Genomic DNA, 25419 nt, shown 5'->3' with positions numbered 1-25419 from the left:
TTTAAAAAACATAGTATATTATATATTCACCGCTACATTTGAATTGCAATAGTCTCTCAAGTTAAAAGGTTTTGTTTACACAAATAAAACAACATTCTATTCAAATTATATTGCATCTGAGCATGGATTATTTGTGAAACATTTGGGAGATTTTATCCAGCACGTATCCTCTTATAAGAGATATTCTCTAATGACTAGATAATGACTAGATAACTTATATCAACTAAACTGAAAATGATACTTCTGAAGTACTTGAAAGTATTTTCAGAAGTTTTTCCCCGTGTTAAAGCATTTTCCCTTAAGTACAACAGTGTCTGCCCTTTTCATTTTTGTGTATTAATGATTTTAATGAGAAAATATTTGTTTACAAACAAATTATAAAAATTTCTCAGAGAAACTCAAATTTAAATAGTTTATTAGTGAGGAACCTAATCAATCAACCTGGTAACATAACTTGCACTCTGTAGCCAGTAGCCCCGACAAAAGATTCATTTAAATTATCTCTCCTTATATTACCATCTCAAATATTTTATTAGAAAAGGTAAAAATGATTTTAAAAGAATACAGATCTTCTCATAAAAATCTGAAGGCAAAGTAAAAATACTTTGAAGATTCCAAAATTTAAGATAGCATTACATAAAAAAAAATACAACTCAAGAATTAGAGAATAGAAAAATCTTCTGGACAAAACCTGGTAAGATACCCTGAGGTCTCCTAACTTGGAAGCCTACTAAATAAATATCCTATATGGAGGAATTTCAGGTAAAAAATACAGGCCACAGAGGAATCCAGTAGCGAGAAGAGACAAAAAATGCGTAGGAGAGGAAATTCTTAAAACTTATTCTAGTTAACAAATATAACTAGTTAAATCAATAATTCAAAAGCATTTAAGAATTCTAGAAGAGTACAAAAATAGGTTAGAAGCTTCTCTGTATATAACAGTGTCTGTGTGACACTATTTGAACAAAAGAGATGGATTAGTTGATCTCTCAAGTTAATTTTCATCATCACAGTTCTCCGTTCTAAGTAGCTCAAAATCAATTACTGACAACACAGATATCTTTTTGCGTTTTCCTGCATGAAAGTGGACGGTTTGTTGTGACTCACTAAGTCACCAGTAAATCACACTCCCTTGCCTACCATGTAAAGAAGCAACAAGTATATGAACCACCCCTTTGCTTTGGGCCAAAGGTATGCAGATGAGAAGTACTGTCTCAACTTCTTAAAAATGCAGCTTTATTCACTACAGACTTGCTTTTTACTGGATATGCATGGGACAACTAGGCATTACTATTGGTACAGAAAGGACTACATCAAGTAAACAAAAGCTTGGACATGAAATGTACTTAGCGATTTTCTTTATCCTATATGTTACCTATGTGGTCAGTAACATTCATGCCAGGAACCAGGTGTGACTCCACACTAATTCAATATAGCCAGTCTAATCTTAAGGAACTGATGCTAAGTTTCTACTGTTCTTCTCTCAGTTATACGCATGCAAAAGCACATGAAAGAAAGAAACAACATTTGAGAAAATCGAGCTGGCTCCCTCACTAGTGGCAAATTCTCACTAAACACTTAACTGGAAATATTGGCACCATGTATTTTACAATGTCAATGCTATTTTATTCAGAGCTCTTAATTTGAATGCATCATGTAGCAGGTGTTTAGGTTTTATAATACTTTGCTTTATAAATATGTGTGAGTCCTAAAAAGATTGCTTTAATGAATTTTTTTTAGAAATGAATTATTTTGAGATGAATGAACCAAGCAATTATGTTGCAAAGAAACAAATCCTAGCAATGGCAGGCATCAATTTTTTCCTACAAAATACCTATTACATGAAAAGTATATGAAGAATGAAATGCAAACTGTTCTTATCCTGTCATAAATGATTCACTTGTACTTCTCAATAAAAGGTGCACTGTCAAAACATAAATTAAGGGCTATACATTAAACTATATGTATTTTATTTATGCTTTACTATTTTAGTTAATACAAGGTGCTCTCTATTGAAGCACACCAAATGGTAGCATAACAGCTTGAAAGAGTTAATATAACTCCAAATCATGAAAAGCTTATTTCTTTCTAGGATAACATGGTACAAACAGTATAGTTGGTGCTTAATAAATATATGTTGCATGAATGAACAAGTTACTAAATAAACCTTTGATTTTCAACAGCTGCCATAACATTTATTCCCCATCAGGACTAATTTCAAGACAAGGCAGATGAAAATATTCCACTGCTCAAGAAAAACAAAGGAATTTGGTAATTTTTCTGTGTCTTCCTTATTTTAGGAACAGAAACTTCAGAGTCTGAGGCTGTGTCGGCAAGAGAAAAAAATTACAGTTCTCTGGAGAAAGGCAGATAACTTCATTCAGTAAGATAACATTAATTGAATATCCTCTACTTGCTAATCACTAGGCAGAAAGTATATCAAGGACCAAAAAACCTAACCAAAGCATTATAATGTGATACAAAGTGTAAGGTGACATTCTTCCCATCACTTCCTACTCTGCAGCAGCTAAATCAAAATTCTTATTTTTCTCTGATCACTGCATACTCTTTCACAATTCTGTCTTTACACATATTTTTTCTGCCAGATAACTTTTCTCCAACTTTTTTATCTGGCAAACATCTACGCATCCTGCAAGTCCCAATGCAAATCCCACTTACAGTTCCTGGATCCCTCAGTAGTGTTCACCATCTCCTTCTGCACTCCCCTGGGATTTTAAAAATAAATCTATATTATCTTTTAATGACTGTTGTCTTTACTGGACTGTATACATCTTAAGAGCACAGACTATGCCTTTTTAATCTTTGTATTCCCTGTGGTAGCACTGTATGAGCATGAATATATAATTGTTAAAAGAAGAAATAAATACAGTAGATGTAGGAAAAAGTAGAAGAGTCAGTAGAGACATTACAGTTTTGAAGCGACAAAACATAGTTCCCCATTGCCGACAGCACAACTCCTGATGCTCAGCTTGCTGAAGAGGGATGTCACCTCCTGATTTTATAACGGCATGTAGAAGTAAATCAGAATTCACTGCTTGGAAATTTGCTTTATATTCACTGGAAAACATCTGGTGCATAAACTGTAAGATATGTGCACTTTTAACATGTTGATGTATAGCCATTAGGAAGCAGTGAAAAGGAAGTTTAATATTTGACCTCCTTGGGGAATAAACATAGAAAGAATGAATTTAATGTTTTGATTTACTTTTTCCCAAGAAAATGATGCAACACTATGCTGCTTAAACCCAGAACTGCACGGCAGTGGTCTGTATCTCTGATACCATCCTTTTAAGTAAGTCTAGGTCAGCAGAGCTTATCCCAGGCCAAACTCCAAAGTCTACAGGTCTAGACTATCTGTAGGTAGTACCGTAATCACCAATCTTACTTCCTTCTTCAAAGTGGCAGAGTGGAGCTCAGCATGTGAGTGGTTCATCTAAGAGAAGCCCTGCTTATGACACATACACTCTAGACTTCAAGCTGTGACACACTCAACTTTACTATTATAGAAGATGTGGCAAATAGGGGACTGCTAGGTCAGATACCCATCTCCAAGCCACTTATATTGTACCTTCATAGCGATTCTGACTCATATTTGGAGACCAGTATGCAAAAACACTGTGGACTCTTACCTTACCCTGAGTACTAGCTTTTATTTCAGGCATGATTTCTGCAATCTGATTCAGATAAGGGAGAGTGCAAGTGCATGCTCTGGTCTGAATTAATTTCTTTTATCTCAGGAATAAGGAAACAAGAAGATCCCCAAATTATCATGTGAAAAATATGTCAAGTCTCTTTCATCACCACTTTCAAAAAACGTTTATTCAGCATCTACTATTGCCAGGCATTTGTGCTACACACTAGGTGTTCAATAAGCAATGTCACTTTTCCCACATAGCTTGTAGTCTAGCAGAAGAAACAGACATTAAACTAATAAATACACACACAAGTATATAATTATGAAATGAGATGAGGGTTAAGAAAGAGAGGAAGAGTGGGGGGCCAATTTTAGACCAGGCCAGGGTGAGGGAGTGATCAGGGAATATCTCTGAGGAAAGGACAATTAAGGTTAGACTGAAATGTGTAAGTGGGAGGTACTATTCAACCAATCTGGTTTCAGATTCTTTAAAAACTATTTTCAATCAGTTCTTTTCCCCTTGCTTATTCTATTGGCTTTTAGTGAAATTTGATGACATTATTGGTGTTCCTTAATGAAAATAACAGTTCCCATTGCTTCTGTGACAACTCTTTCATAGTTGTCTTCATGCTTCTCTGACTACTCCATAAGTCTCCTCTGAAGGCTACCCTTCTTCCTTCCCAGCTGGAGTGTCAAGTTGTGTCCTTTGTTCTTTATATTCTACAGGCCCTTCCTGGGTGATCTCTCTATCTATGGATTCAATCCCTATATACTTGAGACTCCCAAATCTCTATCTTCAGCCACTTCTTAGCTCTAAATTCAGAAATTCAATTGTCTGATGAGTATTTCTTTCTGGATAACACAGAGATGCCTCAAATTCAACAAATCCAAAACTCAATTTATATTCCCTCCTAAATCTATTCTTGCTGCTATTGCCTATCTTCATTATTGGAAGATCTTCTACTCTATCTCTGCAGCGAATAAGATGGAATCTTCCTCAACTTCCTTTATCTCACTCACTACTCCTAGTCACCAGATCTTCTGTATTCCTGTTGCACATCCTTAGTTTAAGCCCTATTCATAGCCTAAGTAGATTATTTTAAACACCTCCTAATTGTTCCCCTGTCTTCACTCTATGTCCAGTCCACTCCACCCTTTTCACCACCATCAGTTACCTTTTTAAAGCAAGTATTTGATCATTCTTGCATAGTCCTCCAGTGCCCAGATGAAGAAGTACTCATCTCTTATCAGGATATTAAGGTACTTTACAGTCTGGCCCTATTCTATCTTTTAAAGCCTAATTTTAGGCCACTATTTCCCACTTATTTTTGGTGGGAAAATAGTTTATCATTTTTCATACACACCAGGCATGCTCCTTATTCTGTGTGCCTGTGTATGTGCTGTTTTATCTACCTGGAAATTCCTTCCCTCTGTTCCTCCACCTCTTAGAACACATGCTCGTCCTCCACTAGGCGGTTAAAGATCACCTCTTTTGCAATATGAACCCATTTATCTTAGTCAAAACTTCTGTGCCCCTAATACTCAGCTCATACTTTTATTTTAGTAATTATACTATAATATTGTGATTATTTATATGTCACTCTCCCCCCACTAGGCTTTTCAAGATGGCAGGAACTAGAACTTACATCTGTCACACACAGTGCTGACTGTACTGATTCCTGAATTACGTTTAATTATCTACACATTTATTATTAATCATCATCATCTTAATAATAGTGACTACTTAGTGAATGCCTACTGTGTGCCAGGCACAGAATTAGGCACTATTCAAACACTATCTCCTTTGCTTTTCACACCAATACCAAGAGGTAGTTAATATTATCTCTATTTTTTAAAAAAGAACTAAGGCTATGGTGAAATGACTTGCACACAAATGTCAGTAATTGACTGAGTCAAATTTCAATCCCATATTATTATAAGACTCATGTTCTTTTTCACTGTGGCTCTAGCCCCAGTCATGTTAGTGTCATCTTACCTAACATGGGAAAAAAAAGTCTATGTTCCTCTCAGAATATCTAATGTACTATCAGAATCTTGCAGGATTCTTTTCACATTGATTTCCCTTGTCTGACAAGGCACTGCTCTTTTAACACACAAAAGTAGACATATAATGTACAATATTCAATTTTCATTGATGTATACACAAAGAACACTAAAATAATTTAATTATTTTAAGGATGGTTTTTCTAAAATAGGATTACTTAATATTTGGGATACTAAAGCAAAACTTTTAGAAGGAAATGAACTTTATAACTGATTGTATGCAATCGTACATCCCAAATGCTTCTGTGAAAACTCCCTTGGTGAGTTTTCAAGTAGTTTTTCAAGTAGTTAAATAAAATGTCACCAATTGAGTTAATAAGCCCCTTTAATTTGTAATTTGGGCCTGCATAGTGCATCAAATTCAATGAAGGAGGAAAATATCACCACATCCAGTTGGCTGATAATGAGGGGATCTTTTTTTTCTGCTTGAAGGAGAAGAAACGAAAAAAATTTTAAAGGAAAGAAAACAGGAGAGAAAAGCAAAGTTTCCCTTCCCACCAGTTTTATGATGTCCTTACCAGTGCACACAGAAGGTCAACTGCTTCCAAGATCAGTTCCTGATGGCCAATGCGGCTGACCCCCAGATCCTCTAGCTCCTGATGTGTAATGCGCAGCAGCTGGTCTCCACTGATCTTCTCCCTCTCAAAGTTCTTAATATACTGCTGCAAACAGTCATCAAGACCTGCAAAAGAAAAATACGGAAGACCAGAATGAAGAAAAAAAGAGAGTTGAACCAAACAAATTAAAAATAATAATAAAACAAGCATTAACTCCTACCCAGTCACAAGTTAAGTCCATTTCAGCTCTGGACTAGTTCAATCATCCACCTTTCCTCAACCTATATATGGGCTTCACTGGGGAAAAAAAAATCACTTCCTCATATCCCAGCTGTTAGGCTCCTATTTGAATTTTCCTCAGCAGCTACTGCAAGTCTTTACCTCTCTTCTCAGCAGTTCTCTTCGCTGCCTGTTTCTCAAAATGTGCTAATGGGCAGGTTCTCCTACTTCCAAATGTATCTGCACCCCACTCCTCCTTTCTTCTTTCAGAGGGAGAGGTACCCTTCTTTCTATACAAGGCTAATCAATCTTCCTCTGCTCTGGAATCTTCTGCCACCTTAACACTACTTGAACAATTAAAAAATTAAATGCTCTATTTCAACCATTTCTTTCTTATTGACTCCTTTGTTCAAACCTCTGCCATCTTAAAAAAACAAAATAAAACAAAAACATTTCCTTGATTTCCTTGATCCTGTGTTCGCCACCAGTTTGTTACTCCCTTCAGAACCAAACCCCTTACACCTTTATTTCCTCACCTATAATGCACTCCTTAATCCACCATTATTTGGAATTTACCCAGATCCAAAAATGGAAATCCACAGTGGATACGTTTTTCAAGATTATTCAGGGCACTTCATAAGTGATTGGCCAGGCTACAGATTGGGTGGCTTCAATCACCTATGAAATGACCTGATATAAATGATGAACTAGACTAACAAGATTACTTCTCTCCACATTTTTAAGTAAGGAATACCAAGAAAATGAGGCAATCACGAAATCTAAAAGGTCTTGATTATATGTCAAGGAGGGAGACGAAAGGCCATAATGGGCAACGATCCAGCTGAAATAATGACAGAGCGGAAATGATAAGCAAGTAGAGAAAGCAGAGACAAGGTTACAACAATTGTGCAAAGGGAAGCAAAGTCCCATAACAGAAATTATGTAGCCACTGAGAGAAGAAAAGAGACACTCCTAAAAGCCACCTGGTTCCTGATAGGATAGTTTAGTACCAGGCCACACATGTCCTTATTGTCTTTTCAAACTTTCTTGAAGTAACTTGAGTTACCCTGCAGTCTCTCTACACTACCTTTCTTTCACCTTCCATTGGTATATGCACATCACTCTTTCCTGGTTCTCTCTGTCCATTCGTTCTCTGTACCCTTTCAGGATGTTTTCTCCAACTGTCCTAAAATATTGTTGCTCTCCACTCCAGGGACCCATTCCTGACCCCCTTACCTCTCCTCTTTACATTCTAACTGAACAATCTCATCCATGCCCATGTCTTCAACTGCAATCTAATACCTCATACTTCCATTTCAGATCTCTCTCATGAATGCCAGACCTACAAATCTACACATCGTAACATGCCACAACACAACTCATTTTCCCCTCCAGAGGAGTCTCTGCTGCATTCACTGTCTCAATGAATGGCACCACCATCTATCCCAGTATAAAGACTAAATACATGGGAGCCATCTTAGATTTATCTATCTTCCTTATATCCCTGCATCCAACCAATCTCCATGTCTGAACAATTGGTCCTCCGAAACATCATTTATATATATATATATATCCTTTCCTCTCGTTCTCCACTGCCATCTTTCTAAATCAGGCCACAAACAGTTGGCCTAAAACAGTTTTACAGTTTTCCTGCTGCTAGTCATTATCCTCTCCATCTTCCCCAACATAAAAATTCCGATATCATTCTCTACCTCAAAAATGTTCACACAGCAAGATCCTTTTTGACCCACCTCCTAGAGAAATGGAAACAAAAACAAAAATAAACAAATGGGACCTAATGAAACTTAAAAGCTTTTGCACAGCAAAGGAAACCATAAACAACATGAAAAGACAACCCTCAGAATGGGAGAAAATATCTGCAAATGAATCAAGTGACAAAGGATTAATCTCCAAAATATACAAGCAGCTCATGCAGCTCAATATCAAAAAAACAAACAACCCAATCCAAAAATGGGCAGAAGACCTAAATAGACATTCCTCCAAAGAAGATATACAGACTGCCAACAAACACATGAAAGGATGCTCAACATCATTAATTATTAGAGAAATGCAAATCAAAACTATAATGAGGTATCAACTCACACTGGTCAGAATGGCCATCATCAAAAAAATCTACAAACATTAAAATCTGGAGAGGGTGTGGAGAAAAGGGAACCCTCTTGCACTGTTGGTGAGAATGTAAATTGATATAGCCACTATGGAGAACAGTACGGAGGTTCCTTAAAAAACTAAAAATAGAACTACCATACAACCCAGCAATCCCACTACTGGGCATATACCCTGAGAAAACCATAATTCAAAAAGAGTCAAGTACCACTATGTTCATTGCAGCTCTATTTACAATAGCAAGGACATGGAAGCAACCTAAGTGTCCATCAACGGATGAATGGATAAAGAAGATGTGGCACATATATACAATGGAATATTACTCAGCCATAGAAAGAAACGAAATTGAGTTATTTGTAGTGAGGTGGATGGACCTAGAGTCTGTCATACAGAGTGAAGTAAGTCAGAAAGAGAAAAACAAATATAGTATGCTAACACATATATATGGAATCTAAAAAAAAATGGTTCTGAAGAACCTACGGGGAGGACAGGAATAAAGACACAGATGTAGAGAATGGACTTGAGGACACGGGGAGGGGTAAGGGTAAGCTGGGGCGAAGTGAGAGAGTGGCATGGACATGGACATATATACACTACCAAATGTAAAATAGATAGCTAGTGGGAAGCAGCCGCATAGCACAGGGAAATCAGCTTGCTGCTTTGTGACCACCCAGAAGGGTGAGATAGGGTGGGATGGAGACGCAAGAGGGAGGAGATATGGGGATATATGTACATGTATAGCTGATTCACTTCGTTATAAAGCAGAAACTAACCATTGTAAAGCAATTATACTCCAAAAAAGATGTTAAAAAATGTTCATTGTTTCCTCATATTTATGACAGAACAAAATCTGAACTACTTTATATAGTGTTCAAGGCCCTCCCTGACCTGGACCTTGCCTTCCTATACAGACTCATTTCAGACACCGTCCACACTTCCCAATCTACCACTCTACAGACCTCCATCACAACAATGCCCACATTATAATTCTTTGTTCCCATGTCTGTGTGCCCAACAAATAGACTGGAAATTCCTTGAAGCTGGGCACTGTGTCTTCTGAATTTGGAGAACCCAGGGCTTAGAGCACAGTGACTGACACAGACTAATGCTCAATAAGTGTAAACTGAATAAATTAATAGACATTTAATTTTATGCTATATAACCTGGTCAGAGCAAAAAGGGAACTATTTTTTCTTTTTTTAAAAAATTTCTTTGGAGTATAGTTAATTTACAATGTTGTGCTAGTTTCAGGAAAAAAGGAACATTTTAAGTAAGAGCTAAATCTAAAATTAGAGGGGCAAAAGAACGTTTGGTACATGGCATTTTGAAGCACTCATGTCTTGATACACTGCAGAATAATATGAGATAGACTGTTATTATTTTGAGTTGATTTTTCTTACAATTCCTCTATGTAAAGGAATGATAAAGGATTTCCTAGGGCATCAAAGACAGCATCATTATTAAGGTTACAGACCAAGTCACATACTAACTGGCCGGGTAGAAATAAGGAAGAGAGACTTATCCTGTATCACATTAATTGCTGCCTAATTTAATTATCAAGGTATATTAGCCCATAATATAGGAAGTATCTTGGCTCCTCTATTTAAAATGTAAAATATATGGCAAATATGCAGCTAGGGTATTATAATACAATCACAATAATGTCACTTTATGTCAATATATGTATTTATGAACCATATGAACCATATATATATTTTTTTCTCAACTGAATTATAAGTAACCAATGACCTTATAATATTTTAGAGTTGTTGTTTTGACTGAAAGGTCAAAAGCAACACCTCACATCTGTGTATGGAGAAAATATGGTCCAGAAAGAGTAACCTACAAAAATCACAAAAATGAATACATTACAAAATTGGGCTAAAGGTCTGAACCTCATGATTCTAGGATCTATGCAACACATATGTGATCATTTAAACTCCCATCACTCATACACTGTTTTATTTAAAGTAGAACTATACCATTTTCAAGAAGGAGAAGTTCTTTAATGATTATGTGTCTAGTCTTCAACACTGTAACATTTATTAAGTAGATAAAATGAGAACTAATATATACCAGATTTTTAAAATATTATTATCCATCCCATTTTCCTAAGATTTTAAGCTTTAATGTTGCATGAATTCTTTCCTTAGGTACCACCAAATTTTACCCTCTCTTGTTGATGTTCTAAATAATTATAAGTAAAATTTATAACATCCACATACAAATTCCTACCTATTTGTTCTTAAGAAAATGAACAGAAAATGTGTTGATCCATACTTTAAACCACACAAATTTACCTTGAAGACAATCATGCACTTTCGTCAACTGAAATATTAAACAAACTATACACTAAAACAATCAAAAGGAAGGCTTGGAATCATTACTATGACATGTCTCTTTCTCAGTAAATTATACTGCTTTCTTCCATCTGCAGGGAAAGGAATGAACATAATCAAAGCTCTAGAAAGAGGTTCCAAAAATAATGAAACATTTACAAAATGATGATGATATCTGAGAGATAGCCTAAGGATGTATAAATTTTCAGTAAACCAATGATATTACAGAAGATGGAGTAAAATAAATACATAAATCCATTATAATGTGGCAGTAGAGTAGAATATACAAATTATTATATTTAACATTCAAAATCTTAAAAACCCACTTAAAATTGACGTTAGAGGATGATTCTATCCCGACTCCAGGAAATTTTACTTTCTACATCATTTTATACACAACACGTGCTCTCATCTAAAAACAGAACACTCTCTGATGTTTATAGCAAAAAAAAAGGTAATTTCTTTAGAGTTCTATTGCCACTCATGATTCACTGTGAAGAACAAAGATTGACATATGAAGGTTTGTGAGGACCTATGTCCCACTTCTGCAAAATAAGGTTAGGAAGTTATTAAGACAAACATGCATCAGTCCAATATCCTTTTGCTTACTCTAATACATGAATGATAATTCAAGACAGAATATTTTACTTTTAATCTAGTTTTCGGCCCCCTCGTTTCACTGACACTGCTTTTTGCTAAGATCAACAATGATGGGTAACACCTGATTCAATTGCCCCATTTCCAGTCTCAATCTTCCTATAAGCAACTTAGTTCTTTATTTCTACCACCATTTTTCCACTTAGTTCTTTATTTCTACCACCATTTTTCCAGTCTCAGAGCCATTTATGATGACTTCCCAGTTTAATCCCTTATCTTGTCACTTAGTGAGAAACATAATTTATTCATTCAAAATAGCTCTTGCTCTGTCCTTTCATTTCTGGTCACACTGTCACCAGCTTACTCATGCTGTATATAGCCTGCCCTGATTCCCAGTTGCTCCCCCGGCATCAGTCTGTCCAGTCTATCACAGTCAGATCTCTAAAAACACTCTTCGATCAAGCCATTTCCTGATTCAAAAACTTCAAGAACCCCTCCTGCCAAAAGGTTAAAATTCAAAGATCTTTAAAAAAATTTTTAACTATTAAAACTTTTTTTTTGGTCCTGGATGTTATTTTGTTAATTGCAACATCTACTATAGACAATACAAGCATTTTCTATAATATAAACAGCCAGAAAGCTCATATGACCATCTTTTTCTTCTACACATAGGATAGTATAAAATGATAAATGATCTAGCAAAAGATAATTCACATTTAAGATCTTGTGGTACCTCCTAAATCATCTAAAAAGGATGAAATTATATTCAGTAGTGTTTCAGCACTAAGAGAATTTTACTGTATTCTAATTAGTGGAAAACTGACCAAACTACAACAATATATAGGCTACTTAACAGATACCTAGCATATCTAATAAATCAAATTCCTGGAGCATTCTAGAAACATGAGATTTTGCTCTAGAACCCATGCAGATAAAATTTGTTTTAACAATTCCCATATAGTTCTGGGATGATATAGCCATGTAAATTCTTGATCAAATTCAGCAATAAGCTGGCCATCACTCTTACTTAGTAAGTAAAGGTGTATTTACTCTTTGCTCTGCTTTTTACTATATTCAAATTTATATTTTGTTCAACCAAAAAAAATAAGAAAAACTTTTCTTCAAAAGCATTTATGCCACTAGATAATTCTAAATTCCAACAAAAATTATGCAATATCTGCTTTAACAAATGGGAAATAATGTGAACAAGAATAACAAACTGTGGAGCAACCATACCATGGAATACCACTTAGCAATTAAAAAGGAACTACTGACATACACAATAATTTGGATGGAGCTCAGAGTATTATGCTGAATGAAAATGACCAATCTGAAAGGGGTTACTGAATGATCCAATTTATATTACGTAGTGAAAAAGACAAAACTATTGCAGCAGAAAACAGATCAGTAGTTGCCAAGGATTGGGAATATGAAGAGGTTGTGACTATAAAGCAGCAAGGAGGGAGTTTTCTGGGGTGAAGAAACAGTTTTGTGTCTCAATTGTGGTGTTGGTAACGTAAATCTATACACATATTAAAACTCATACCAAAAAAAAAACTCATACAACTGTAATGCCCCCAAAGTCAATTTTACTCTGCTAATTTAAAAAATTAAAATTAAAAAAATTATAAATGAACTACAGGTTATATAACATTTGGAAAACACTATTAAACTAAATTTTCAGTTGAAGAAATTTCCCTTCTGATATCATTTTATCATAGTGTCTGATATAAAAGACCCAGACCAGGGAATAATGTTTCCAGCAATCCATTCAGCCACTATTTAGTAAGTACCTGCTACTAACTTTGGGGCAGTGTGCATTCATGCATTTAACTACCTTTGAAAAGACTCCATGCTGCTAATTGGCAGAGCTGAGAGACTATAAACAGAATTCTCTCTAAGAAGCTGTATATGATGTAGGGTGTGCAGACTGATGCAGTAGAAAATCAATCAGTGCCTGTGGTCTTTAGAAGACTTCTTAGATGGCCAAGCCCCACTATACTGATCATCACCATTTCTACTCTTCTCCTCAAACCTAACTTTTTTCTCGAAAAACTTAATGTTGTCTTTAAGACAGAGACTAAAAAACAAATCTTGACTGGGTGACTGGATGGTAATATGTCAATTGTTCCATTTTGCAAAACAATTCAGCCTTTTTACAATCTGTTTCTGGTTCTTCATTTTAAACCAGAGCAGGTTTTAAAGGCCAGGCAACTTTAAAAGGAATTTCAGAGAAATATCTGCTTTAAAACTCCCCTCTAGGGACTTCCCTGGTGGCACAGTGGTTAAAAATCCGCCTGCCAATGCAGGGGACAGGAGTTTGATCCCTGGTCTGGGAAGATCCCACATGCCACGGAGCAACTAAGCCCGCATGCCGCAACTACTGAGCCCCATGCTGCAACTACTGAAGCCCGCACTCCTAGAGCCTGTGCTGCGCAACAAGAGAAGCCACCGCAGTGAGAAGCCACGCACCGCAACGAAGAGTATCCCCTGCTCGCCGCAACTAGAGAAAGCCTGTGCACAGTGACGGAGACCCAACGCAGCCAAAACCAAAACAAAACAAAACAAAAAAACTCCCCTCTCCTAGAAAACGACCAAAAGAAAGCAAAAGTAAGAAAGAAAACTTTGTCAGCACTGAAACTAGGAGACAGTGCCAAACATATAATAGACAGACTAAAGATTTAATATTAAAAAAATAAAAACTAGGTACTAGAAGAAAACTGGGCTCTGTATCAAACCAAAGCCAGAAACAGTAAAGAACATGACATAGATTTGAGTATACAAAAATTAGGTTTTTGTTACGACATATCAAACCAGAACATTCACAAAAGAAGTACTTAAAATATCTCCAGTGATTTATTACATCAAGGCCAACTAAAGAGGGCAAAGAAAGCCGCAGACATGCTATCAAGTTGCTTAAAACTGCTCAATTTTAAAATACTGAGATATGGTAATCTGAGATAGCAACCTTAAAATGCACATTACACAAAGCAATGTTTGAATGGTTTCATAATTTTGTAATTTTTAAAGTTTTTGATTCAGAACATGGTAAATCCGCTGGACAAGCAGTTTTTCTCAAAGTGATTTTTCAGAAGCTTACACAAACTTTTAAATGCTCTTAAGTAAAGATGAAATAAACTGTTAGAGTATTATACAATTATTCTGCACTTCCATGTTTTAATTTTTAAAACAAAGTCTAAAATGATTTTAAAGACATGTTCAATAAAGACTGCCTGCTACTGTCATGGAGCTTAGAGCTATTACATACTTAGGAATTCATATACAATATTTTTCAAGGATCACACTTAGTCCCCCAAATTAATAGGCAGTTTCAGAGACAGTTTTAGCTAAAACTGAAACTGTTTTTCTGTTTTCAAGCCTTCATAGTCCTTACTAAAAATATTTTATTAACAGAAAACAACTTTAATATGAATCACAGGGAGACACAGCATAAGAAATTAGTTGCAAACCTAGGGATTAGTAACGTCTTTCATTTTATAACCTTGTAGGTAAACATTTGTTGTCTGTTTATTTAAGGAAGCTTAAGGACATCTAAGCCTTTCATCTTTTATTCTGGCATTCAATGACCTCCAAATTCAGGTCCCAACCTATCTTTCTAACATTATCTCTCATACATTCATATATCCTACATTGCAGATAACTTGAACAACTCAACTGCTTCCTTCATGGGATCCCAGTTACCCAGAATATCCTCTTCTACATATTTAGTTGCTGAAATCCTGTCAGGTCTTGATCATCGAATCAGATGGATCCCTCTTCTCTTAATATCTTTGGATTTTACACTATGGTACTTATTAGCCATGCTATTTTTTACAACCTCCTTATTAGTGTCTTATTCTCCCAATAGATTATAGAGCCCTGAAGGGTAGCATCACTGACTTCACACAACACTGAGCACAGCGGGCACCTGATACATATTCAGTCATTCCTTCATTTAATCAATATTTACCGAAGTGATTACTATGTGCTAGGCACTAGGAATCAATGCCAGGCAAAAACTGACATGGCTATTGACTTTATGAAGTTTATAGTATAATACTGAAGACAAACATTAATCATTTAATTGCCAAAATAGATGTATAAATACAAGCTGTGATAACTACTACGAGGGAAAAAATACACTGTACCGTGAGAAACAAAAATGGAGACTTACCCTAAGCTGAGGTAGAAGTCAGGAATGGCTTCCTTGATGAATCAATGACTGTACTATGATCTATAAGCTTAAACACTGTTAACTAGGCAAAGGGGAGGAAGAGAGGGGACGGTGTAGGCAAAAGAAAGACATATGCAAAGACTCTGTGCTACAAAAGGAACACGTATATTAAAAAAACTGGAACAGGTTTGTGTGACTGAAATTCAGAGATGAGGAAGAGAATGGAGCAGCATGGGGTTCAAGAGATGAGCCAGAGCAAGACGATGCAGGGTCTTGTAGGCCATATTCAGAATCCTGATCATGACTCTAAGAGCAATGAGAAGGTACTGAAGGGTCTAAAACAGGCAGCATTAAAAGTGTTTTGTGTTTTGTGAACATTACTGCAGCTGTAGTATGATAAACAAATTGGAGGCTGCCAAGAGGGAGGCAGGTTGGGTGACATTTGAAATAATCTAAGTATGAAATGCTAGTAATTTGTCCTAGGATGATGGCAAGAAAGGAAGAGACAGATTGGAAAGAAGATAAAATGTGCAGGACTTGGTGCTGGAGTGGATGTGTGAGGTAGAGCAGGCCACAAGAAGTAAGATGATGTCTACTTTTCTGGATTACAGAAATGGATAAATGGTGACATTATTCACAGACAATGGAAACACCAAAGGAGAAGCCATTTAGAGTAGCTGGCTCTGTTCTGGACGTGTTGGGATTACAGTTCCTTTCAGACAGCCAGGTAGCAAAGAAGAGTAGTCAGTCAGAAATAAAGGTCCGCTCTGGAGATATATATTTGAAAGTCATTGGTATATAGGTAGAAAATTGGCTAACTAGGGAAAATGAATAGAGTGAAATGAAGATTTAGAACAAAACTAAATGTAAAAGCAAAAAAAAAAAAAAAAAAAAAAACTGAAGAAGTACAGCCAGAGAGGAATGGTAAAAATGAGAAAAGTGTGGTGTCATGAAGGCGAACGGAAGAAAAAAAAATGTTTCAAGACTAGCAGTTACAGGACTGTGGTAAGAGAAAACTCTGGGTCACACCTGCCACAACTACTGAAGCCCAGGCGCCTAGAGCCCGTGCTCCACAACAAGAGAAGCCACTGCAATGAGAAGCCCGCGCACCACAACGAAGAGTAGCTCCCGCTCGCCGCAACTAGAGAAAGCCTGCGCAGCAACGAAGACCCAACACAGCCAAAAATAAATAAATAAATAAATATATTAAAAAAAAGAGAAAACTCTGGGTCAGGCGGCCAGAATTCAAAGCCCACTCTGAATTTGACAATAAGGAGATTATCAGGGACTTTAACCAGAATATCACAATAGTAAAAACAGAAACCAGCCAGAGCATGGAGATGAGGGGTGAGAAAGTAGAGGCCTTGCATACAGAATATTCCTTTACGAGAGTATATGATACTGGTGAGGATGGAGAGTTGATAAGGAGGTACCATGTCGAGCAAAGGGGCTATTGTTATACCAAGTTTAGACATGAAAGAACTAAAGAATATATGGTGAAAGGACCTAAAGGTGAATAATGTTACCATTTATCCATTTGCAAGATTAGGTAACTCCCTAAGTGTACACAGTAACTGACCAGCAAAGCAAGGACTAAAACCTAGTCCCAGAGGATTCGGAAGTCCAGTCTGTTTTGACTACATCAGATCATTTCAAGATTGAGAAAAACAGACCTCAACAATAATCTGTATGCTTGCAAAAAGAAAGAGGTATAAATGGAGCTAGATAGAAACATACGGTTATTAAAATGAAGAAAGGATAACATAGGACAGTGGCTAATAAAATCATATTCTTCCAGAAGTACATGAAAAAATTATTTAAAACTACCAAGGATGAATTCCATGTAAGTATACTCTGATGAATCGAACATCATAGGGTACCTGGTTGCCATTTGATCTGAAGCTGCATTCAAATGAATGAAAGGAGAAACACTGCCAAGTTTTTAGATATCACTGAAACCAATACAATACATGCTGACTTGAGAACTCCTCTTCCTTATATTCTGCAATGTCATCCTTCAGTCACCCTCCTTCTACAAACAAGCAGTTCCTCTACGACAAATAGTACATGATTTCTTTTCACAAGGATTCCCAAGAAAACCAAATAAAATAGAAAAAGTAAGGTCAATTTTCTTCTGCGTCTGTTCTCATTTACTCTGTCCTAATTTCTTTTAGAAAATGCTAAGCTGGCAATAGTTTTCCATTATTTCCAAATGGAAGAGTTGGTGCTGATAAACAGTAATACCTTCCATTAATTTTTGTGCTGTGTGCCAAGCACTGTTTTAAGGACTTCACAAACATTTTCTCATTTAATTTGTAGGACAATCTTATGAAGTACATATCATTATCTTGATTTTACAGATAAGAAAATTGGGATTTAGAGATCATGCCCTGGATCCCACAGCTTAATAAACAGTAAGGTTAAGTCTAAAACCAAGTCCATCTGACACCAAATCTCTACCTTTAAAGCCTATGCTAAATTAGAAGGAATTAGGATTGTGCCCAAAGTGATCGCCTATACCATACCAGAAAGACATTATGCCAAAAATATTCTTTCCATTTTCCATTTAAAACTTTAAAGACATTGTTTTAAAATCCATTTACTTAAATTTTACTTTGTATCAAAAGGGGTTTAAGTATGTCGTTTACACACACACACACACGCATACAATTCAGCAGGATAACACAAATTAAAAGTAGATGATAGACATTTCTCCAAAGAAGATATACAGATTGCCAACAAACACATGAAAGAATGCTCAACATCATTAATCATTAGAGAAATGCAAATCAAAACTACAATGAGATATGATCTCACACCGGTCAGAATGGCCATCATCAAAAAATCTAGAAACAATAAATGCTGGAGAGGGTGTGGAGAAAAGGGAACCCTCTTGCACTGTTGGTGGGAATGTAAATTGATACAGCCACTATGGAGAACAGTATGGAGGTTCCTTAAAAAACTAAAAATAGAACTACCATACAACCCAGCAATCCCACTACTGGGCATATACCCTGAGAAAACCATAATTCAAACAGAGTCATGTACCACAATGTTCATTGCAGCTCTATTTACAATAGCCAGGACATGGAAGCAACCTAAGTGTCCATCATCAGATGAATGGATAAAGAAGATGTGGCACATATATACAATGGAATATTACTCAGCCATAAAAAGAAACGAAATTGAGATATTTGTAGTGAGATGGATGAACCTAGAGTGTGTCATACAGAGTAAAGTAAGTCAAAAAGAGAAAAATAAATACTGTATGCTAACACATATATATATGGAATCTAAGAAAAAAAAAAGGTCATGAAGAACCTAGGTGTAAGATGGGAATAAAGACACAGACCTACTAGAGAATGGACTTGAGGATATGGGGAGGGGGAAGGGTAAGCTGTGACAAAGTGAGAGAGTGGCATGGACATATATACATTACCAAACGTAAAATACATAGCTAGTGGGAAGCAGCCGCATAGCACAGGGAGATCAGCTCGGTGCTTTGTGACCACCTAGAGGGGTGGGATAGGGAGGGTGGGAGGGAGGGAGACGCAAGAGGGAAGAGATATGGGAACATATGTATATGTATAACTGATTCACTTTGTTATAAAGCAGAAACTAACACACCATTGTAAAACAATTATACTCCAATAAAGATGTTTTAAAAAAAAAAGTAGATGAGAAAAATATGGTTGAGGGAAAATACAATTAGTCATAAAATGGGAGCCAGAAATAATGGTAATACAAAAACTTCATACCAATGAAAAATATTAGACTTGCTAAAGTGTGGGAGGAGCTCGAACACTGCCTGTATATTGCCTAGAACCTAATAAAGAGGAAAACAGGATCAGGTACACAGTTAAAAATATTCATTAGATAAAAGCAAGCCAGTTTCTCAGGGAAGTCCGTCTATTCCTGATACTAAAGCTAAAAAAATATTTCCCACTGGAAGAAATCCTTGTGTGATGTAATGAATACCCCCTTCAATAAACTCCTTCAATGAATACAACTACAGGTTCCAACTGGAGTCTCTTACAGCAATGTTGAAATACATTTTTTCAAAAATTGTATTGTACACCAAACAGTAACTGATTATCATGAAGACAGAAAAATATTTATATTTACTGGCTTTAAAGATGTTACAACTTCTCAACAGAACTTCTAATTCTAAGGAGAAAATAGCTATCAGAGTTTCTCTTTTAAAATGGTAAAAACATGAATAGGTGAGTTGGAGTTGAATCATCTTCAGAAACTTGATAGTTTGTCACCAGGTGCCTAAAATGTTTTGGGATACATACTATATATTCATTTAATGACAACTGAAAATGAAAAACTCCTACTGTCAGACTTCTTATCTCGAAAAGCATGTTTACAGATTTTGACTTAAAAAAGTACAAGTCACAGGCAACAAAAGAAAAAACAAAATTGGACTTCATCAAAACTAAAAACTTTTGTCCATTAAAGGACACTATAAACAAGAGTGAAAACGCAACCACGGAATGGGAGAAAATAATTGCAAATCACAAATCTGGCAATGGATTAATATCCAGAATAGAAAAAGAACTCTCCTGTAACTCAACAGAAGGACAACTTGATTAAAGAACGGCAAAAGGCTGAAAAGACATTTCTCCAAAGAAGATATATACAATGACGCCCAATAAGCACATTAAAAGATGTTCAAAATCACTGATCACTAGGGAAATGCAAGTCAAAATCATAATGAGATACTACCTCACACCCATTAGGATGGCTATGATCCAAAAAAACAAAACAAACAAACAAAAATACAAAATAACAAGTGTTGGCAAGGATGTGGATAAACTGGAACCCTTGTACACTGTTGATGGGAATGTAAAATGGTGCAACCGCTATGGAAAACAGTACAATAGTTACTCAAAGAATGAAAAAAAAGAACTACCATATGATCCAACAATTCCACTTCTGGATATATATCCCAAAGAATTGAAAGCAAGGTCTCAAAAAGATATCTGTATACCCATGTTCATAGCAGCATTATTCATAATAATCAAAAGGTGGAAGCACCACAAGTGTCCATCAAGAGATGAACAGACAAACAACAAAATATTTTTCAGTCTTAAAAAAAAGGAAGGAAAATAGGACTTCCCTGGCAGTGCAGTGGTTAAGACTGTGCTTCCAATGCAGGGGGTGCGGGTTCAATTCCTGGCTGGGGAACTAAGATCCCGCATGCTGCGGGATCTTTTTTTTGGCATGGCCAAAAGAACTTTTTAAATTAATTTAAAAAAAGGAAGGAAATACTGACACATGCTACAACATGGATGACCACTGAGGACATTATGCTAAGTGAAATAAACCAGTCACAAAAGGACAAATACTATATAATTCCACTTATATGAGGTACCTAGAGTAGTGGAATTCATAAAGACAGAAAGTAGAATGATGGTTGCCAGGGGCTGAGAGAAGGAGTTAGTGTTTAATGGGTACAGATTTTTAGTTTTGCAGGATGAAGAGTTCTGTGGATAGACAGTAGTGATGGTAGCATAACAACGTGAATGAACATAACATCACTGAAATGTACATTTAAATATGGCTAAGATAGTAAATTTGATGTCATATGTATTCTATAATTTAAAAAATTTTAATGATAAAAATGGTAAATTTTACATTATGTATATATAAAAAAGTACATGTCAACTAACAAATTAATCTTAGCCTAAATTTGCTACTTTCGAATTTTAATTAGACTTAAGCATTTGGGGAGGCATATGGGTTTATGAAAGCCACACCTGTAAGTTACTATTTTCTATTTGATTACTAATGGTATGTCCCTGTGTAATCAGATTTCTCTAACAGAAAGACAATTTTTCTTTTCGTTGACTACAAAGAAACCATCAAAGGCAATGATTTACTAAATTCAGTGAATCTTACATGGAACTCCTCAGTATATCTCAACCAAGCTAATTAATCGTGAAAAAATATTTAGCCTAATCACAGTGGGATTTAATACAGCTGCTATCATTTTTTTACTATTTTCATTTAATGTCTAAACAATATTGTCGAATGTGAAGACATGCCACAAAGTTTCAGCAATGTGTGGATTTTGAATTTTATAAAAAACTGTACATTAGCTATACCAAGGGGGAAAATGAATTTTGTATCCAAATGCCATCCAGATAAATGTTGAAGGAACAGGAGCACAAAGGATTAATCAGTCATCTTTGAGTGCTGGGAGAGACTTCCTTCTCTAGGGAGGACATGTCCATGGGCAGCTCTGTGTGTGTGTGTGTGTGTGTGTGTGTGTGTGTGTGTGTGTGTGTGTGTGTGTGTGTGTGTGTTGGGGGGTTGCACAGTGTTGATGTGGGGACAACCCTGAGTCATGCCATTGAAAAGGGCAAATCTTGTTGATCCAACTTTACTTCTGGAGAGACATCTAATCTTGGTTTCTCTCAGCCCCAGGCTTCCCTTAATACTCTTGATTTCTTCAGATTTAAATCAGGTTCCTAAATCAATAACTGTTCCTTTTACTTCCACCATAGCACAGACCTCTATATGATCTTCCTCTGACCAATCAGCTTGCTGAGCTAGGAATATCTCCCTTCCTGTCCCCAATATTAGGATCCCTCCCAAGTGCTTTTCCAATTCCTGATACCAACTTTCATTTATTTATTGAACAATTTATTTATTGAACAATATTTATTGAATATTTATCAAATGCCTAGTTATGATCTAGCTATTATTCTAGGGAGTATGAATAAAAGGTAAGCAGAAACAGACATGGTCTCTTCCTTCATGGAGCTAACAGTTTAATGGGAAAGAAGCACATTATGTAAAGAATCACACAGCAACCTTGACAAGTAAATCAAAGGGAAGGAAAGGTATCTCTGCATGGTGCTCCAAAAGCCTGTAATAGGGGGATATGACCAAATTTGACACTCAAGGTAGGTTTTCTGGGAGAAGTGTGGCAAGAAGTGAGGTCTAGAGGAGTGTGAGTCAGTTAGGCAAAGGGGGAGGGAAGAGCATTAGACTCTGGAAACAGCAAAGACCCAGGGGTGGGAGACAGGATGGAGAGTGTGAAGCACTGAAAGAAGGCCAGCATGACTAAAAGTTGCATTCAGACTTGTGTTCTCAAAAGCTCCCTCTGGCTTCAATGTGTAGCACAGTGACTTGTGGCCAGTTCACCTTTTGCCAAGAAAAGATCATCTTTGGCAGGAACTCATCTTCCTGCTCAGTACCTTCACTTCATTGGTTATTCCAGCTATGCGTGGAATACAGCTTTCCCAAACATGTCCTTTCTTTGGCTGTTTTATTCCTCCATGCTATCTACATCCCCCCACTACCACCTAGTCTCCTGGTAACAGAAGGTAAGGAAAAAACCTACAAGTAGAACCTATTCCATGTTATTTATAATTATATCTATGGTCTCCTGAATAACAAATCAAAATCAATGGAAAAAAAATATGATAAAAGGTAGAAACATCTTTTAAAGTGTTGATTCGAGAAAAACAATATGGTAACAGGGAAGTAAAAAACTGCCTTTAGAAGTTACAGCTGATCATTTTAATCCAGACATATGCAGCTCATTAATTCTGACTGAAATAACTTCCACAAAAGAAAACTCTAGCATAAAAGTTACTGCAGAAACAAAGGGTACCATCCACTGGTAAACCTAATCTCAATACATCTCCTATGATCCTTCCCTAATTACAAAACAAATCTTATTCAGCATTCCAAATCCACTGTTTGGAGCCTCCTCCTCTGGTAAACACACACACACACACACACACACACACACACACACACACACACGTTTCTCCACGATAAACTAATGTCAGCATTATTAACTATTCAATAATTTGACAAGGCCAAGCCAAAATGAAACCTTCGGTGTTTTAAAATTTTTATGACTCCTAAAAAAGTTCTAAAGTATTAGACCCAGTTTAATTTTCAGTCAACATTTACCTTCCATCTAACTCTTATATCACTTAGTTTTACTGAATATTAAAATGAAAATAAAGCTATGACTTTTGGTCTTTTAACACAAAGTTAAAGTGTATTCATAAGGATTTATTTTCAAGATAAAAAGAATCCTACATTTATCCCACAGTCATTTCTGGGTTATCTAATAAAAACGTTAAGTGCTGATACTGAATTTTATATTTGTTTTCCTTCATGTATCAGAATCAATACATAATATCATACAATTATATTGAAAGCCAAATTATTTTTATTAGCCTATGATGTACATTTTACTTTGCCTAGGAAAACAGGCTATTTGGAGGGGCTGATTTTTTTCCCTAAAATTCATAAGACCTCCTCAAAATAATTCTAATAATTATAACTCAAAACAATGTCAGTTTTCCATTGCTTCTCAAGCTTCATGTGCATACAGAAGATCTAGGGATCTGATTAAACTATAGATTCTGATTCAGTTGGTATAGGGTGGGGCCTGAGATTTTGTATTTCTAACTAGCTCCCAAGTAACAATGGCCATTACTACAGCAAAGCTTGTCAGAGGCAAAAAGAGATGATTTTTTTCAACAAGTGATGAGGTCATTATCAAATAGGACAATAATGATGACCGGTAATACACATAAACAGACACAAGTAGGCTTATGTTGCTAAATATCTAGTCATGTCATTTACAGGTTTACCAGTCCTAATTAGGAAATATATTTATAATGATACCCAAGGATCAACAAATATTTGCCATAAATTTATAAACCACAAGGGAACAAATTTCTCATACTGTAACTCAGGCAAATTATTTTAACCAAGTGGAAAGAAAAAAAGCTATTCAAAACTAATTGTAGGGCTTCCCTGGTGGCGCAGTGGTTGAGAGTCCGCCTGCTGATGCAGGGGACACAGGTTCGTGCCCCGGTCCGGGAGGATCCCACATGCCACGGAGTGACTGCGCCCGTGAGCCATGGCCGCTGAGCCTGTGCGTCCAGAGCCTGTGCTCCACAACGGGAGAGGCCACAACAGTGAGAGGCCCGCGTACCGCAAAGAAAACCAAAAAACAAAAAACTAATTGTAATTATGCTTATTTGAATAGATCCCTAATTGCATGTTTTAAGGATAGGTATTTAGAAAATGTCCTAATTTTCCAAAACATGAAGTCTATGGAGAAACTCACAGCCTAAATAAGCACATTAGTCTCATCCTTCACAATATTATCATCAATCATAAAAGAGTGCAGTGGAAGTTCTTCAAAAAAATGAAAAGAAACCACAAACATACGAACTTATGTTCCTTATTGCTACCAAACCCAAGTTTGTGTGTCAGAGTTTGGAGCAGAGAATGGTTTATTGCAGGGCCAAGCTTGGAGCAGAGAAAGGTTTATTGCAGGGCCGAGCAAGGAGAACGGGCGGCTTGTGCTCAAAAACCCAAACTCCCAGATGGTTTTCAGGGAGAAGTATTTATAGGCAAAATTTGGGGTGAGGGCTGTAGGGTGTGTAACTTTCTTCTGATTGGTTGGTGGTGAGGTAACAGGGAGGTGCTCCAGGAATCTTGTGCTCAGCCTGAAGTTACCATCCTCCACCTGGGTGGAGGCCTTAGTTCCTGCAGAAGAACTCAGAGATATAAGGCTATGTGTTCCCCTTGAGGAGGAACCAGGACCCAGCTTTCATTGCTGCACTATAGTTTCTTGACTGCTCCTCCTTTGTTTCTGCATTCCCTCACTTCCCTGATTAACAACCATTTGAATCTGCC

At 36.4% G+C, this 25419-nt stretch overlaps 1 protein-coding gene across 4 annotated transcripts in view; it reads right to left on the bottom strand.

Annotated features, from left to right (window-relative positions):
* Nucleotides 1-25419, bottom strand: part of CNKSR2 (connector enhancer of kinase suppressor of Ras 2) — a gene marked incomplete at its 3' end in the record, with an annotated part of 257646 nt that overhangs the window by 198427 nt on the left and 33800 nt on the right. For all 4 annotated transcript variants that reach the window (XM_082681111.1, XM_082681112.1, XM_082681113.1 and 1 more), the window contains exon 2: nt 6238-6401. In XM_082681111.1, the coding sequence (XP_082537237.1) occupies nt 6238-6401 (164 nt within the window). The remainder of the gene's footprint in view (nt 1-6237; nt 6402-25419) is intronic.

This window comes from Grampus griseus, assembly GCF_964374135.1.
Source record: "Grampus griseus genome assembly, chromosome: X".
Taxonomy (NCBI): Eukaryota; Metazoa; Chordata; class Mammalia; order Artiodactyla; family Delphinidae; genus Grampus; species Grampus griseus.
The sequence above is the reverse complement of the archived record's forward strand: the minus strand, read 5'-3'. Positions and strand labels throughout refer to the sequence as shown.